At 36.0% G+C, this 19,485-nt stretch overlaps 1 protein-coding gene across 3 annotated transcripts in view; it reads left to right on the forward strand.

Moving 5' to 3' along the window:
• OLFM3 (olfactomedin 3) overlaps positions 1-19,485 on the forward strand; it is a 199,845-nt gene that overhangs the window by 161,263 nt on the left and 19,097 nt on the right. For all 3 annotated transcript variants that reach the window (XM_023191308.2, XM_023191307.3, XM_023191306.2), the window contains 3 exons: positions 4,974-5,120; positions 11,210-11,365; positions 16,407-16,626. In XM_023191308.2, the coding sequence (XP_023047076.1) occupies positions 11,219-11,365; positions 16,407-16,626 (367 nt within the window). In that variant the 5' untranslated portion in view covers positions 4,974-5,120; positions 11,210-11,218. The remainder of the gene's footprint in view (positions 1-4,973; positions 5,121-11,209; positions 11,366-16,406; positions 16,627-19,485) is intronic.

Genomic DNA, 19,485 nt, shown 5'->3' on the forward strand with positions numbered 1-19,485 from the left:
CTCCACAACTGAAGTCATTAGCATGTTAAACCACATGTCACTCTCTGGGACCAAGCCTATCTTCAGACAGAAAATTTATCAGAGATTTTTCATCACTCGGGTATCTCCACTCTAAATCAAATAAGCTTTAATAAACAGACTTATTTAGGCTTTATTTCCTCCATCTGTACACCACTTTCAGTAGCTATGTCCCTTTTTGTCCTTTTTATGAAATACCCAGAAAATCAGCATAATACAAAAAATGTAGCAATATTCAATCTCTTGATTTTCTTCTGTTCAAAGGATCAGAATTCTCTTACTTTGCCTCTCCCTCCATCCAGACCCTGATAAATGATTGCCGTGCCTTCCACAGGAATATCTGACTATATATTGCAGAGCCTTTACTGCTATATATTCTTCTGGGTTACCAATGGCTACTTGTTTCCATACTGTTTGGATAATGCCCTCTACCTGCCTTGGTACCTCTCTTTTCATCAACTACAGTAGGGCCTGTCTTCTCTATAGCAGTGTTTATGGTTACTGGTGAATGGACACAGATGATCTATCTACATTTATACAAAGAGGATGAGCATAAAAAGCTCTGGGCTAGAAACTGGGGAAAGCTGGTATAAATCCTATATATGGGATTAACTAAACGGATGACTTGGAAAAACATGTTTACATTCTTTGAGTCTTAGTTTCCAGTTTCCTCATAAGTAAATTTAAATACTGCCTATTTCTAAGGATAAGTGAGACTGAAACAATAGAAAGTATTTTATGAGCAAAAAATCTATTGAAATGCAAGGTAGTTTGATTATTTTTTACTTTTACCTGTCAAGTCTCAAGATCCTTCTTCTTTTATTACAAAGCCCCTGAAACTTTAGAACTGTCATACAGTAGCTTTATATTTATAAAGCAGAGCTTTGTAATTAAGTTATAAGCAAATAATCCAGATCTGAAATACAACTGTTAAAATTATAATTTTAATTCTCCTATTTAGAGCATTCTTAAATATTTTATGAGTTTTACAATATTAAAAACTGCTCAATACTTCATTTAGTTCTTCCAATTAACACGAAAGGTTCAAAGAGAACTGCATCAGTAATCACTGTGATTATTAATACTTTGGGTACCAATAAACTATATGTACCCTCCAGGTCTAAGCACTGAGCTTCACAGCAGTTCAGAAAATACTACCAAGGTTATAATCATTACATGTGAAAGGGGATTAAAATAATTGATGGTGTAGTGTGGTGGTTAAATTTCAATCTCTATTGGGAGGCTGAGGTAGGTAGATAGCTTGAGCCCAGGAGTGCGAGGTTAGCCTGAGCAACATGGTAAAACCCCATCACCAAAAAGATAAAAAAATTAACTGGGCGTGATGGTGTGTGCCTATAGTCTCAATTACTCAGGAGACTGTGGTAGGAGAATCACTTAAACTCAGGTGACAGTGGTTGCAGTGAGCTGAGATCACCCCACTGCACTTCAACTTGGACAACAGAGCGAGACCCTGTCTCAAAAAAAAAAAAAAAAATGTTCAGTCTCTGAAGTAAGACTATCTGAGTACAAAGCCCAGGTCTGCTTAAAATGCAGATTTACATAAACCTCCCTACTCGCTGATACTCCCTGCGTGACTTTGAAGAAGTTCCTTTGTGTCTCTAAGTCTGTTTCCTCATCTGTATAATGGGCAGAATACCACCACCTAATCCATGGGAGTTTTATAATATTCAAAAGCAATAGTACATATGAACTGCCATGTAATGAATAGAACTCCATTAATGATTGCTATGACTATTGTATGTTTTATTGACACCTGAATAATTGCTCTTATAAGTTAAAATTAGAGCAAGTCTTTTCTTATGGGTATCCAAAAAACATCTAAATACGTCCTTCCATCCAAGATCTTAGTTGGTTTTATTTTGATTCTCTTTTCAATGCCAGCATGGGTTCTCTAAAAGAGAACACTAGAAACACTCATAAAGCTTCTTCTATTTATCACTGACCCCAACACAGAGGTCTCTAAAAACCCCACAGGACTGTCAAGCACTCATCTTTTCTATTAGGCTTTTTCCTCTTTTGAGTTACCTTTTTCTTGTCAAAAAGGCAACTTTTTATAGTTTAGATCATTCAAAGTAACTCTGTAGTAGAGAAGGTCATGGCTCTTTTCACTGATTCTTACAATAAGACAATTGGAAGTACAAACAAGTCTGGAGTCTTTAGTTTTATTGAACTGACACTTCAGGGGAAATGCTAAATGAACATTAAACCCTCTTCACCTTTCCCACTTCCCTGGTTCCAGAGAGCAACTGACATGGAGTTCTGTCATGATGAGCTCCACACTAGTTAGCCAAACACTTGGCAAGTGCACATCAATATTAATGTTGCCAGGTTTAATAGTCAGTGTTTGGACTGCTGTTAAAAAATTTTAATATGATAATTGGGTGTCCCCTCATCCTTTGTCCAACAGTTTAATTTATCCTAGTGACAAGCCTTAATTTTCTGACATATTTTAGACTCGTGTCCAATGTTAGGAGAAGCCCCGCTAAAACTGCAGGGCTTATGTCCAGATATATCAATCGCATACTGTTACTCAACTTGAACTTTCAATTATATCATTAAAATTACTCTGCTAAGCTGTTTCTATCTCCATTCTGTGGGTAGTCTGCATTTAAAAAAAATATTAAAAAACTAACCCAGTTATCTCTAAGATCTTATTTAATTTGAATAATGTGTAATTCTAAGTACATCTTTCTATCCTAACTGGATATTCAGGCATAAGAGCTAGAAAGAAGGGATGTGGAGAATGTTAATGAGTCTGACCCCCAAAAATAAAAGGCAATATTGGATACTTCTTTGAACTAATTTTTTTTAAAGGAGTTAGAAAATAAGACATTCAAAAGATATGTCTGGGACCATTTGCTTTACATAATAGATCAAAGACAATGACTGTGTTATCATCATGAGTTTTTTGAGTTTATAATTTTTAACTTTCCCAATATTTGTTCATGCTTATTGCTGGAAGGCCTATCAGCACCTAGAAGTAGTTATCATTGAAGCTTTCAAAAGAAAAAGACCTTTGTGGTGGTTTATGGTCTATTATGTGGTGGAACCTAGGACAAAGTATACAGGAGATTGTGTCTGTTCTGCTGTGAACTCTATAGACAGAAGACTCCACACATTATGGCAAATCTGTGGAGAAAGAAGTCAACCTGGCTCATGCTTTAGTTACTTTAAGAATTTGCTCCTGGCCCGGCATGGTGGTTCACACCTGTAATCTCAGCACTTTGGGAGGCCAAGGCAGGTGGATCACCTGAGGTCGGGAGTCTGAGACCAGCCTGGCCAACATGGCAAAATACATCTCTACTAAAATAGCTTCTATTTATATAACGAAATGAACTTTTTAATGGAAAATCAGGAGAAGCTAGAAAAATAAAACCATCAAGATTATTAATACAGACACTTCTAATTTATAGAATTTCAAGTCTACATGTGGTAACTTTCTTCCACTGAAATTTATTTATGAAAATAAATTTGTTTGGTGTACATTATTTGAAGTCTATTGATGTTCTTGCTAAAAAATGATTTGATAAAAAATAATAATGCTCATCTTTGTGCTTGACAGAGTATACTTGATAGGGCAAATAGGAAATATTTACATTTCTAATAGTTGGGCTGGGTGTAGTGGTTCACTCCTGTAATCTCAGCACTTTGGGAGGCTGAGGTGAGCCTAGGAATTCAAGACCAGGCTGGCCAACACGGTGAAACCCCATCTCTACCGAAAATACAAAAATTAGCCAGACATGATGACACATGTCTGTAATCTCAGCTACTCAAGAGGCTGAGGCAGGTGAATCACTTGAACATGAGAAGCAGAGGTTGCAGTGAGCTGAGATATCGGCTGAGGTGGGAAGATTGCTTAAGCCCAGGAGGCTGCAGTGGGCTATGATCTCACCCCTGCACTCCAGCCTGGGCGACATAGTGAGGCTTTGTCTGAAAAAAAAAAAAAAAAAAAGAAAAAGCTGGATATAAGTTAATTGTTGAAATGAGATATGTGAAAGGCAAATGACAATTCTAGACAATATACATTAAATACCTAATGAATAGTACAGACAATTTCTTCACAACAGGTAGAAATCACAAGGGCTGAATAAATTGCTGGTTTATAAAGGAGGCATTCCGAGCAGGAAAAATGAAATGAGCAACATACAAAGACGTGAATCAACATGGCATGCTTGCACGACACACACAGACTGATTTGGTTAAAGGTTTCTGTTGGATGGTACAGAAGATAAATCTAGAAGCATAAATCGTAGAAAAACTGCAGTAGAACTGGAATACCACCCCTTCACACTTGAGTTCTAAGAAGGTAGAATGATAAGTTCACAGAAGGGAAAATCAATTTGGCAGACTCTGCCAAAAACTCTAAGTCCTCTAAGAGTCTGCATTTCTTGCAAAATAGTGCTGGTCTAATTATTTTTACCCTATGTCATCAATGATCTCTTTTCCACTTTATTAATAATTAAGCCTTAAATATATAGGAAACCTCCTTGAAACTGGACTTTGTTTCAGAATGTCACACATGAATTATAATTAGAAAATAATATATTAATATTAGTAATTGCCATTTACTGTTAAGAAGATCTTATGTAGAAAGACTAGTCATATGTGATGAAGTAGTTACTAGATGCTTCTAAACTTGCATTAAAGTATCACAATATGGAAAAAGCGTTGGGATATAGTATGAGATCAAAATCAGTTACTAATATGGCACCTAAAGACGAGAAAGGATCTTGTTTTGGACATTGATAAGGAGGGTATACTGAATGAAGCTGTGCTGCCTATGTAAATTGTTTAATATCTCTTTGCTAACTTTAAAGAATAAAAACACAAACTTAAATTATCAAAAAAGTGTTTCACTTGAAATGCTACAAACCAACACTCTCTTTATCCTGTAACGGGAGTCTGTGTTTTATGTTTCCCATTGGTTTTCTCAGACTCAGATTAGTCCTAAAGAAGGGTGGCAGGTGTACAGCTCAGCTCAAGATCCTGATGGGCGGTGCATTTGCACAGTTGTTGCTCCGGAACAAAACCTGTGTTCCCGGGATGCCAAAAGCAGGCAACTTCGCCAACTACTCGAAAAGGTAGGTGTCCTGTGTCCACTATGCATGTTTTTAGTAAAATCGACCATTCTTTGCAAAGGAAATATGGCAGAGCCGATAATAGTGAAGAGGATTCTTTCAATTTTTGTCTCCTTTCTCAAATAAGCTTTTTTCGGGTCCTTGAAAGCGTTACCTCAAGCTTCCTGCTATTGTCCTTGTCCTATTTCTATGACTTTTTACTTTTTCTAACCTTGGCATCTTAAGACTGGCTCTCTACCATATATCTTAATCTCTAGTTAATATCTCATTAAGAAATAAAAAAGGTATCTTATTCTGAAGCCAAAAATTAATTTCGACTCTCAGAGTCACACTACTCTCTTGGATCTCAAACTTTTGAATCCCATGAAAACCTTACAAGAAAGTTAAAATAATTGCATGTGATATGCAAGCTATCTGGACAGATAATGAATAATTCCAAGTGTTTATCATCATTCTCTAAGTCATTCCTTTTAACATTAAGCTCTTCAATTTCATTCAATACTATTCTCTCCATAATTTACTTAATATGGATTCATAACAATCAAACACAGAATGTCTTTGATTTTTTCTCTTTTACACGTAAATGTGAGCTCATGAAAGGTTATTTATGTTTAGTTGGGAGGGAGGAAAACCAATGAATGGTTCTGTCAAATATTCTCACTCAGACTTTCACTGCGCTGGGCTCTAAATGTAGTAAGACAGCTGGAGTGGCCAGATTATGGAAATATGACGTGTTTGGATTCTAAATGTCATTAGGAATAATAAGATAAATTAGTATGTGTTTTAGAGGACATCATGCTTAACAATTCACTCTGTATGATGTCATTTTCATGATCACCCACACATTTATAGCATTGAATAGAAACTTTTTAACAAAAAATGAAGAGGAGATGGAAAAATGAAATCATCAAGTTTTATTTTTAATAGAGACACTCCTTGTTTACACAATTTTTGGCTGCCATGATGACTTTCTTCCACTGCTATATAGTGAAAATAAGTTTCCTCTTTGTATATTATTTGCAAGTATATTGATGCTCTAAGATTTTAAGATTTTTTTCATGTGCTTATGCAAAGCGTAGTCTGTTTCTCCTTCCACTCTGCTTGAAGCTATCATCACCTATTGGCTTTTTCTTCTTAAGCTTCCTTTTATGGTAAGATCCCATCCTTTCGGCTTCCTCAATATCTGTCTTCCAACAAGAGCATGTGTCATTTTCGTTCAGAATAATGACTCCAGCTAGCATGCATCTGACTATTAGAAACCATGACAAGGCCGGGTGTGCTGGCTTGCGCCTGTAATCCCAACACTTTGGGAGGCCGAGGCAGGTGGATCACCTGAGGCCAGGAGTTGGCAACACAGCCTGGCCAGCATGACAAAACACCGTCTCTACTAAAAATACAAAAATTAACTGGGCGTTGTGGTGTGCACCTGTAATACCAGCTACTCGGGAGATTGAGGCAGGAGAATCTCTTGAACCTGGGAGGTGGAGGTTGCAATGAGCCGAGAACGCACCACTGCACTCCAGCCTGGATGACAGAGCAAGAATTATGATTATTCTTGGGTTTATTTTCCAATGTTGATTTTTTATTTTTATAAAAATTCAAATATATATTTTAATTTTGTTTGTTTACCAGGGAAATTATTTACATTAGTAAAAAGATCTATATCTTTTACATCCAATTTTGCTGTTCTGTTAAATTGTATTTCCCTTCAGATAATCAACATTCTTTACCAATCTTCTTTTCTACCCAGAAATACCTTTTTTTCTACATAAACTAAGGTGAGAGATTTTCTTAGACACCATACTTTATCTTCTGTGTTGCTATTTTCCAGTACAGCGTTAGATACACCTACACATAGACTCAAACATTTCTTCAAAAATCAGTTGAAAAAATTCAAGTAAAGTACAAATGTCAGAAGGTGGATAATTCCCTTTACAGGTTCAAGGTGAAATGTATTTCAGAGCTATGATAAACTGGGAATTAGTGAAAGATGAATAAAGCAAAAATGTATGAAAGCATTATATTGGTTGGTTGAAAATAATCGTATAAATTAATATGACCACTCCATCCATCCAACAGATAATTTGTCATCCAACAGGTAATTTGTCTGAATGTTTTCAAGGAATTCTAGAACATCATGCTTTTCAAAAGGTATTAATACATAAATGACAAAAAAAAAACCCACAAAATATATTAACAAATTTGAAGTCACCACAAGGTAGATATGTTAAATTTACCATATGGTAGTTTTAGGGCAACAGAGGAATCGGAAATTGTGTGCACTCTTTTACAGTGGCCTGAAGGAGGTTAAGTAGCACTGGCTTGCTGCACTGATCCAAAGGAAAGATGTCTGGGATATCACAGTATTTCAGACTGAGTCAGTCCCTTGCTCATCTCTCTATAGTTTCACATACAGGCAAGGCACCAAAGGGCAAACAAGAGCATGACCTTTAAGAACCCCCTTCACTTTTAACCAAAAAGATTGATTTAGTCATATAGAAGGGAATATTGTTAATAAAAACAATATTCACGACAATAGTTCCCATTATTAGTATATTTTTGTATTATGTTTTGTATCCACTTCATCCAATCCTTGCAGAAGGGGTAGCTATCTTTCTAAGTTTATATGAAAGAAAACTGGTGGTTTTCAGGTTGAAAACTCCAGTGTCACTCAATCAGTAGGTTGTGGGCTGTAACAGGTCTGTTTGCATTTTCTCAATGCTATACCAGTATCATACAAAATGCCGTTGGTATATCCACACTTATTTAAGTGACGCTCTGTTTACCATTTTTAACAAGTATTTATACTATTGAATATTAGAAAAATATATATAATTGGTTTCACAGTATTTCAGGTCTTAGTATGCCAAAACTAAAATTGTTCACCCAAAAAAATTATTTGTTTGTTAACTATGTAGCTTCCCTGTAAGTTACAGATGTCTTCTATTATCTAAGTCAATATTTCCTAAAGTGTGATTTTTTAAATAGGACACTGCCATCATCCTCACCAACAACACAAATTTAAGAAACATTGCATATGATACTTCACTCTTGAAGATTTCTAATACACAGTTTACTACTAAAGGTTTTGTTAGGTCCTACAGTCAAGACATCTGTTTATAAGCGTTAAACTCAAGGCTGTCCAAACATATTTAATTAATAGAATTTTTTTTCAAGTAGCTGCACTAATCATGAGTGAGACTGAAAATCTAAGTTAATTTGTGTTTAAGTTCAGAAAATCCCCAGATATTTTATTTAAACAAAGAACCAGAATAAATAAAAATTCCAAAAAATTATCCGGGAAGGGTGACAATGAATTTACCAATCTATGCTGAGAGATCCTAATCACAGAAACACCTCTGGAAAGCTGAATCACAGAACAACCGCAGAGATAAGCTGACAAAAAGAGGGAACATAGCAAACAGTTCTCCTTCCCTATACATATCGTCATGGGTATCCAGTCTCCTGTATCATCAGGACACTGATGCTCTGTGGGCCTCCATAGCCAGTGGGAAACTAAACAATCTTAGGTATAGCCAGCAGGAGATGCTTAAGACAACCTGAAGCCAAATCCTGCCCAATTAGACAGCTCTAGCTCTAGCTATTACCCTTAATGTAGCTCCTCTAATTACACATGATTCTGCAATATAGGTCACAATCAAGTCTTAGCAAAAATTATCTCAGTGCATTTTCCTGTAACACAAGTGAAGTTGAAAATTAATTTTATAGGGTGAGTCAAAGGCAGAAATAAAGACAGTCTATTTTAACTTTATCCAGAATACCTTATCTTTCCCATCATTTTCTAATTGTAGGACTTGGCCCAGGTACATAGAATTATTTCCAGTATATCAGCTATGCTAATGATAGGTGTCTTCACAGACAAATGGCATATGTAAATAGGTAGACAGTTTTTTTAATGCAAATGGATTTTCCTTATTCATGTTCAACCACAAATGAAGTTAGAAAATTATGTTGAAAGCATTGCATTTATCCACAATGTCGTCACCATGCTTTCAATGTTGTCTTAGTAATTTTGTGCTAGACTAAATATTTTAAAAAATAAAAATAAAACTTTCTGAATATTAAACTTTTAGTAAATTAAGAAATACTTATAGTCCTATAATGCTGTTGCTTAACCAGAAACAGGAGGAGGAAGACTCTCCTTAAAATTCTAATTACTTATTATTACTATTACAAACCCAGATAATTTCACTCAATAAATATTTATTGAACACTTATTCTGTGCCTGGTTCTGTGTAAGGTTTTGGAAATGGGAGATATGAGTAAGACACAGCTTCTAACCTCATGGAGCTCACAGAGGAAAAGCCACTTCCTTGCCCCTACCCCACACTCACATAACACAATTAGTTTTGAGATAAGCCAGACTGTATTATGTCCTAAAAGGACAGGATTCAAATAGGGCAAGGTGATGGATCAAGACAGCAGAGGGAATAGAAAAGGGTGAAAAAAAGGCAAAGAACTGAGGCAGGCCAAGGCAGTATTCATTACCTTTTGCCAATAGTATAGTTCTAAGGAATGTACCAACTACGGGACCTTTACATCTGGTTGATCCATTAAGCATTGTCACTTTATCTGATGACAAAAACTTGTGTCTGAACAAGTCATCCCTTTTTAATTCACATTTTTTCAATGAAAATAGCTTTTTACTGATTATGTGTGTGTGCAAGTATGTGTATTTGATTTAGAATAAACAGATTGGCTGGGCACAGTGACTCACACCTGTAATCCCAGCACATTGGGAGGTCAAGATGGGTAGATCACCTGAGGTCAGGAGTTCGAGACCAGCCTGACCAACATGGTAAAACTCCGACTCTACTAAAAATGCAAAAATTAGCCAGGAGTGGTGGCATGCACCTGTAATCCCAGCTACTCAGGAGGCTGAGACAGGAGAATTGCTTGAACCCGGGAGGTGGAGGTTGCTGTGAGCTGAGCTCACACCACTGCACTCCAGGCTGGGTGACAGAGTGAGACTCCATCTCACAAACAACAGCAACAACAACAACAGCAACAAAAAAGACGAAATTACGTAAAGATCTGTACGTTTGCTTTTCTCATTGAAATCATTCCATGTTAAGCAGTACTTCTCAAACTTTAATAGACATAGGAATCACTTGGGAATCTTGACAAAATGTAGATTTTGATTCAGTAGTTCTGGATGAGCATTTCTGAGATTTTGCGTTTCTGACAAACTCCTAGGTGATACCAAAATTGTTGCTTTGAGTACTAACAGTAGAGAGATCTATCTTATTATTTATAATGGGTCATTCATATTCTATTTCTCTATTTGACAAATCTCCCAATATTAGATGCTTTCTCTTGTTTTCAGACTTTTGTTGCTCCAAAAATTAGACCAGTCATTTTTTCCTCTCATTTCTGCATGCTTTATAGGTTACCTCTTCTTTTACTTCTAAATAGCCCAGGATTCAGTGAACCTGGGATGGTGCCATTGGCTTAAAATGTGTTTAAGACCTGTCTACCAAGCACTTGATACAGTTACCATTTTCCGGGTTCCTCAAACACCATGCTGTCCAATTTAGGGAGTCTTCTAGTACTGCTAATTGAGTTGGTCAATTCAGTCTCACCCCTGGGAGTACTTCAGACCCATTAAGAACTTATTGAGCTAGAATGAATGCATTCTAGGCCTCTTCAACTCTTCACTACCATCCACAATTGCTAAACATTCTAGATATTTAAGAAATTAGAATTAGTATTTAGAGAAACAACTTATTTTGACATTTAACAGGTTGGGGTGTTATTAGCTTACAAAGCCTTAAAATGAAAATCCTATTTTTAAAGCTTATTTTTCTAATGTATTAAACTCATTTATATTCAGTCAGTTCTAATGATAGAATGCCCATTTTTAAATTTCCTGTCTAGGTATAATTTTCTCTTGCTGAATTGTTTAAATGTTTATCATGAAGAATTGTTCTTCTGAAAATGTGTCATATGGGAATGCAATTATGAATTTGGTACTTCTAGTTTTTATGTTAACGACATTTTTGCTATTTTTTTAGTGATTGCACAAACCTGCAAACAGATAATAATGTACAGACAATATTCTTGTTTAACAGGTTCAGAACATGTCCCAGTCTATTGAAGTCTTAAACTTGAGAACTCAGAGAGATTTCCAGTATGTTTTAAAAATGGAAACCCAAATGAAAGGGTTGAAGGCAAAGTTTCGGCAGATTGAAGATGATCGAAAGACACTTATGACCAAGCATTTTCAGGTAGGTTTGACTTCTGCAGTCTTGTCAATCCAAATCAGACACAGAGTGGGATGGACAGCAGTGGGGCACTCAGCTAGAAATGACTATGCATTGGCCCGTATGTGCAAGGTAAAAGACTCATAGGAATTTCAGTCATCTCTCCACTGAAACTGACCATTAGCTGGTAGGAAGACATAGAAGCCTTGCTATAAAAAAAGCTTCATCATTATAGAGTTTGGTGGAGTTTCTGAAACAAGGAAAATTTCCCCAAAGAAAATTAATAATTAAATTATAAATGTTTCTCTAATGGTTTTATGCCCTGCTAATATGAAGAAAGATGTAGATGGTATAAATTATTTAAAGAGATAACTATGCCATTAATGTGAGCATATGGAGAGAGTTGTTTCATAAATTTATACAAATATTTTTCTAGATTTTAAGTATTTTATTGGCGATTATTTACAAATACTGAAAATGGAGAAAGAAATCACGCTATGTGGACTTTTGTTAACTATATATGAAAGAGTTATGAATTTTAAGAAAAAACTCTTGGCCTGCTAATGCAATTTGAGCTCCCATTAAAAGTAAACCATTTGCCTTACCAAGGCACAGCCCATAGTTCATAAAACACTGTGGTTGCCCACTTAATAGCCTCTAGTTTTCTTGTGAATTAGGAAGTGAGATTCATGGCTGATGTTGAAGGAGTGGATCTGAATTCAAGTCCTTGGAAAGGAAAGGAGTGCTTCCTACACATAATGGTTTCTGGTGGGGAGCTAGTGAGGAACATGTAACTGAGTCTCTGCATAACACATTTGAATGTGGCAGAAAGTTTCATGGTTTTGTAATTTTCTTCAGTGGTACTCAAGAGACTGAGTAAAGAGGTGTGGAAGAAAGTTACATCCTAAACTCGTTTTAAACTTTTACCCAGAAGGTCACAACAGAAGAAAAAGAGGGCAAGAAAGTTGAGGGTATTGAAAAGAGAGGGGACTGAAGTGATTAATCATGAGGTCTAAATAGAAGTGAGAAGTAAGCAAAGCCAGCAGGTTAAGAAATTAGGACAAATTAGAGCAAGATTTAGAATATACTTAAATTTAAAGATTATTGAAAATGAGAGTATGATTGAACCAGATAAATAGGAAACTTATGGATAAATGGTAAACAGAGAAGAATATAAAGTTGAAGAGCAAAATAATTAATCTTAGCCAATATCTATTGAGCACATACCACACACAAGGTGCGGCTGGCCCCCTGCTGGATGTATAATACATAATCTCTCTTCTATGAAAGACAACTAACAGGCAGGTGAACTGATGGTGAATGGAGGTATAAACATTACTTATGAGTGCAAAGGGAGAAGCAATTAATTTTGTTTTAAAAAGACCGGGAGAAGAGTTATGAGAAAGCAGTTTCGTACTAGTGACCCTATCCCTCCACTACTAAATTATAGGGGGAGTCGAGAAAACCAAAAGATTTACTATGTCAATTTTCAGTGCTCAGGGTTAGAGTGTAGATGGTAAAATAACAATGTGAACCCAATGCTGAGGTAATCGGCAAAGTAGAAAATAGTAAGCTGGCACCTTAGGTGTGGGAAGAGCATTCCCAGAAGGAACTAGTCAGGAGGAGAGGAGCTCAGACTGTTTGGCACAGATGGAAAATGCAGTGAGAATTCTGCAAAGCCAAAGGACAGCTTGAGAGTGTAAGGGTTGACAGGGCTGGGAAATGCATGATGAAGCATGTGCATCTTTGGGAACTTTTGACAGAAGACAGGAAACTAAGAAACAAAAAAGATACAAAACTGAGATAAACCCCAAAGAAATAATGTGCCTAGTCCTATAAATTGCCTAGCAGCAAATCAGCAGGCTGCTGATAAGAAAACAATTTTCAGGCAGCAGCACCTTGTGACAATGACTTGGATTTTCCTAGTTCATGTATTCCAAGTATATGCTGAAGTTATATGTCAAAATCCAAATAACAGTAATGATAATAATAATGATTTTTCAGAATATTATACATATTCAAAGTACAGTTCTAAGCACTTTCAGTATATTAACTGTATAATCCTTGCAACAATCTTATAACTCAGGCACTATTTTCATTTCCATTTTAAAAATAAGGAAACTGATGCACAAAGAGTGTATTGGTATATTCTTAACACTGCTATAAAGATCTGCACTGAGACCGGGTAACGTGTGAAAGAAAGAGGATAAACTGACTTACAGTTCTGCACGGCTAGGGAGGCTTCAGGAAACTTATAATCATGGTGGAAGGGGAAGCAGGCACCTTATTCACAAGGCAGCAGGAGAGAGAGAGAGAGAGCATGAATGCAAAAGTACCACACTTGAAAACCATCAGCTCTCATGAGAACTCACTCAGCATCAGAACAGCATGGGGGAAATCGCCCCCATGATACAATCACCTTTCACCTGGTCCCTCCCGACATGTGGGCATTACAACTTGGGATAAGGTTTAGGTGGGGACACAGAGCCAAACCATATCAAAGAGGTTGAGTAATTTGTCCAGAGACATATATCTAGTATGCATGAGAACCAAGATTCAACACACAAAATCCAACTCCAGACTTATACCTCTTAATGCTAATGCTGCATTGCTTCTCCAAGTAGACTTTAGGTCTGTGAATTACAAATAATACTAATTAGGTGCTCGACATATATTTGTGGAGGTTATTTATTTGTTGAGACCTACCATGAGTTGGATTTTGTTCTAGATGCTAGTACTATACTTGAAAAGAGGAAATGGAACATTCCAAAGTAAATTCAATATTGAAGAATACTTTTTAAAAAATCTTCCTACCCTGTCTCTATTAAAATTACAAAAAAAAATTATCCAGGTGTGGTGGCAGGCGCTTGTAGTCCCAGCTACTCAAGAGGCTGAGGCAGGAGAATGGCGTGAACCCCGGAGGTGGAGCTTGCAGTGAACCGAGATCGCACCACTGCACTCCAGCCTGGGCGACAGAGCAAGACTCCATCTCAAAAGAAAAAAAAAAAAATTCCCTCCGATACACAATTCCCATCTTACCAAGAATGTTAAGTAGGTTTTGTCTTCTACATTCTTTCAGATAGAGAGCTTATGGCAACTACTATACTTGAGATTGTCATTCTTATATGAAGAGATTGATGTTGGCTTACTCTAGCTAAGAACTTGGATATAAAAGCAACATAGTAGAAAGTGAAATTTTAGAAGAGATTAGCAAACATAGATCTATGCTATTCTACTGTAATCTTTTAAGTATTTGATATGAGCATTGGGTGAACTTTCCAATGCTCTCATATAAGTTTCCAGAGTTTCACCATTGATTGCCAATCATCAACTTAGGAATTGTTGAAAAGATTAACAAATCTAAATACCTAGTTTTGAATTGAAGGAGAAGAAAACTACCAGCATTTTCACATTGAATTGCTCTCTTTTAAATATGCCCATAGTACTATGTAAAACCTTTGATTGTAACAGTTGTTATAATGTACAGAAAATGATACTAACAGAAATATTGTCATTAAAATCCTAATGAAACAATTATGTCTTCCTTTAGGGATGCTGCAAGATACTCTAATAAGTCTGTTTCCAAATGAGCTGACAAAATGAGCAAAGCTCTGCAATTCTGCCTTTGACTGTGATATTTATGAATCTTTCTCATTATTAAGTCTCTCCATAGCCTCCCACTCAATATGTACATGTGAACACATTTAAAGATTCTGAACTTACAGAGCAAGTGGAAATTTCCCCACAAGAAACTCAAGCCTATAAATCAGGGCAGCAATGGGAGCTCCTGCTATTTTAATGCATCTATAGTAATAACATCTCCTGAATGTAATCTAAAAATGTAATTTTCAGCTCCTTACATTAGTGTACAGTATGATTTCTGACAGCACCTATGTATTATTCTCAAATAATCATAAGAGGGGCAACTTTTTCCACAAATGATATTATTTCCAATAAATTAATAATTGAATCAAACTCCTGAAATATATATATATATATGTATGTATATACACCTATCCACTACTATGAAGTTAAAGAGAAAAAAGTAAAGGTCACATGTCTAGAAACTCAAGGTGAAATTGTAGGCATACTTCAGTCCTGTTATGGCTAGGGGTGAGGGATACTGCTTGACAACAAACACTACGTGTGTGTGTGTGTGTGTGTGTGTGTGTGTGTGTGTTGGATGAAAGTCAATGCTTCAGCTTCAAACAACTGTGTGTAACTGGCTCATCTGTTACATAAATTACACACTTTGGTTTCTTAAAGAGTTAATTCACTACATGGACAAGCAATTCGGCCATACATAACGACCTCTAAATTATCTATGGTAAAATAAATGGAGTTGAAGTACAGGTAATAATTCAAAATAGTAAACAGTAACATACATTTCTTTGAGCTTTGGGAAGCTTCACGTGATTTATTATACTTTCTAAACTTACCTCATAATGAAGTTGTGCTAAAATTGGTATTTAAAAGATCAAGGAATACCTGAGCACAAAGGAAAAACAAAGTTGGTAGGTGGCCATGATGGAAAAATTCTAAGTGTCAGAGAAAAGCTGACCCAGAGTCCAAAATTTTCTGTATGTGCCCCGTAACATGGATATTTAGTAGGTGGATGATTAGACTCAACTGGACAATCATAGGGTATTTGATCTATTTTCAATCACTTTATTCAAACTTAATTCATAATTAGAAGATGGATTCTGCTTGTATTTCTTAACTAGATAATACATCGTTCACTATATAAAATGTTACCAGAAAACGAGATAGTATATAACCCATAGTTTCTACTATTGGAAGTTTTTCTAATTATAATAAGGAGACATTTGCTGTAGAAAAGTAAGCATTAAAGAAAGATTCTTGTATGGAAAAGCTGAAATAGATGGACTTACTACTAATCATCACATGACCACTTAAATTTTCACAAAATACCTAATTTCAACCAAAAATCAATAAGAAATGTTGAAGCTATTTTAACAGTTTCCTTTAAGTATCATAATAAAAGGAACAGAGCAGCATGATCTGTTTTAAATGACTCTCAGGAACAATAGACTGCTTTTCACAGGAGTTGAAAGAGAAAATGGATGAGCTCCTGCCTTTGATCCCTGTGCTGGAACAGTACAAAACAGATGCTAAGTTAATCACCCAGTTCAAGGAGGAAATACGGAATCTGTCTGCCGTCCTCACTGGAATTCAGGAGGAAATTGGTGCCTATGACTATGAGGAACTACACCAAAGAGTACTGAGCTTGGAAACCAGACTTCGCGACTGCATGAAAAAGCTAAGTGAGTATGGCAATTTCATTTGTCTAAGTTACATTTTTATATAGTTTCAAAGAAAATTGTGTTCTTACATTTTATAAAGAGTCATAAAATATCTAATTATAAAGAAATCAGAGCCCATTTTCTAAGTGTGAATTGTCCCCTAATGACTTAAGCATGTCTGAGTACTCTGTGCTAGACTAATGATTTCTTGATTTTTAGAGCACTGTATTACCATTTGGTGGCTTCAAATAAGTAGTCTGGCAAATACAGTCAATTCTATGGACTACACTAGTGGATATACATTTTATTTTCCAATATGTGATATTAGTCATTGCTCGGCTAGAGGAAAAAGGCTTTTTTTTTTTTTTTTTTTTTTTTTTTTTTTCGTTAGTGGAGAAATTTAGAGACTAGGGAAAGGTAAGTTGCCCTGGGACCAAATGTCAAACAGCAATTATTAAAGAAAATGGAAACAATTCCTCCAATTTACAGAATTGCCATCAACTGCTCTGATCTACTCAAGAAATGATAAGTGACAACTACTTCAATGGGAACTCACCACTACATAAAGAATCAAGCATGTGACATGCCTGGGTCATGGACTCTAGTTCTTGCCTCCTAAAATGTGTGGTCCAAGCTGGTCTGAGTTACAAATACCTTCATGATATCCATGAGCTAATTTTTCAGTTGAAGTCAACATGGGACTAGTCTGCAACTTGAATGTAAAATAAACAAGTGGTCATGAATTGAATAAGGAAGAGTTATAAGTTTATTTAGGATCAGTATTTTAGTTGTTGACTTGATGTGACATGACAGGGAGGGCAAGTCAATACCCATAGAAAATGTTCTCTCAAGATAAATACATCCTTTTGTGGATCAGGAAAATTGGGAAGAGAAGTAAAGAACACACACAAAAAATGATTGATTTTTAGTAAAGAAAACTTCAGTGAATAAATGTAAACATTTAAAATAAAATCTGAGTGGCTTACAAGAACATTGTAAAGACTATTTTACAAATATGCTTCAAATGATAAAAAGAGATCCAAAATGCAAAATATTGCATTTGGTTATCACAGTCTCAAAGTGTGGGAAACTGCTACATCGGAGGCTCCTCTGTCATCATAACAGGATTTCTAAAAGAATCTGACAAAATGAATCAGGAGGAAATAAGGTAAACCTGAAGTCCTAAACACATGTTCAAGAATCCTCAGCTCTTTATTCCTCGTCAAACACAGTCTACATTTTTTCATTTACAGTTGTTCTCCTAACAGTCAATTTTGTATAATAGATTCTGTGAATCCAGTTTTCATTCCTCTCTAACTCATTGTACACATTGTTGCCCAAGGGATTTTCTGAAGTATAAATCTGAAATTATTTTGCTCTGCTTAAAATCTCCTATGGATTCCTTATGTCATAGGATACAGTCCATGGCTTATGTGACCCTTTACGTGTGGCCCTTTCTGCTTCTCCAGGCTTAGTTTTGGCCACTTCTCTCATCACACACTAAGTCCCAGTCATGTGTGCCTTATACTGTCTTACCATGGAGCTGTTATAAGATGCTGTTTGTTCCTGCTCCTGAAACACTCCTTCCCCTATGTAGCCAGCCTCCATCAACACACTGTCACCTGCCACATGTGATAAACTATTCATTCATCAGGTCTCAGTTTAAATGTTGTGTCTTGCTAGAATCATTCATTGCCCTCCCAGACTAGGCTGGTGTCCTTGCCAGGCACTTCCAAACCCTGATATTTCACTAATGATTGGATTTCTCTTGTTTCATTATCATTGCATGTGTAGTACAATGTGTCTTGCTAGACTTTTTTTCCGAGGACAAGAACAATGTCTATCATGTTCACTCTACATGTTGTATCTTCCAATGCCTAGAAAACTACCTGGCGAAGAACAGTCACTCAATAAGTATCTGGTGAAGGAATTTACTCTATAAGGAGTCATAGGAATAATTTATACCCTTTTCAACAGAGTATTACCTATTTCAAGTAACAGAGAATTATCTGTTTTACTCATAACAAGAAACGCATCTTTTTAGCCACATCCTATTTGAGCCAAAATGGCAGGGCATTATAAGACTAAGCAAGGGAAAAGTTATTTATTTAACATAACATTTAAATAATTATTTTACATGTTCTGCTTTTATAATTCAAGTTGTGGAGTTTATGGTTAATATACAATAGGTAAACATTACTTACATAAGGAAATTCTGCTGTTCTATTTGATTCTTTTTATATTAAGAAATATCTTTAGTTTAATGTCCATATTAGTGACAGGGCTTGCCAGATGGTGTCTCCACAAAATAAGATAAGAAGTAAATCTCAAATGAAGAATTACCCAGTGTCCTCAATAATATGTAGTTTACAAAGAAATATCCAGATGCATTTTGTATTAGCTCATAAAATATCTGGTTAAAGATTTTTCTGCAAGTGACAATCTGTAGGATTTGTCTGTGTGGGGTTTTGACTTTCTTTTGAGGAGGAGGTCCATTTGTTATAGAGAAACCAGTCCAGACCCTGAGAATCAATTCACTCTTTTATTCCTAGCATGTCACAATAAACCCAAGCACACAGGCATTGCATGTAGTGACCCAGCATCTGCTAAGCACAAATGCACTCTACTGAAGTAAGGATAGGCAATAGAATGATTCTAGTTAGTAAACCTCCTGAAACTTAAAAGTATGTCAGTTATGTTTTTGAATGAACAACACAGAAAACAACTTTTGGGATTTGCTCAATTTTAGGAATGAGCTTTCCTTCTACAGATATTCTGTCTGGTTTACCTAGATGGAAATAATCTCTACTGCAGTTGGGTAGTTCTATATTCTCCTCAGCTCTTTTTTAACCCCATTTGTTTGTTTTTTCTAACCCACAT

Source organism: Piliocolobus tephrosceles, chromosome 1 (assembly GCF_002776525.5).
Source record: "Piliocolobus tephrosceles isolate RC106 chromosome 1, ASM277652v3, whole genome shotgun sequence".
Taxonomy (NCBI): Eukaryota; Metazoa; Chordata; class Mammalia; order Primates; family Cercopithecidae; genus Piliocolobus; species Piliocolobus tephrosceles.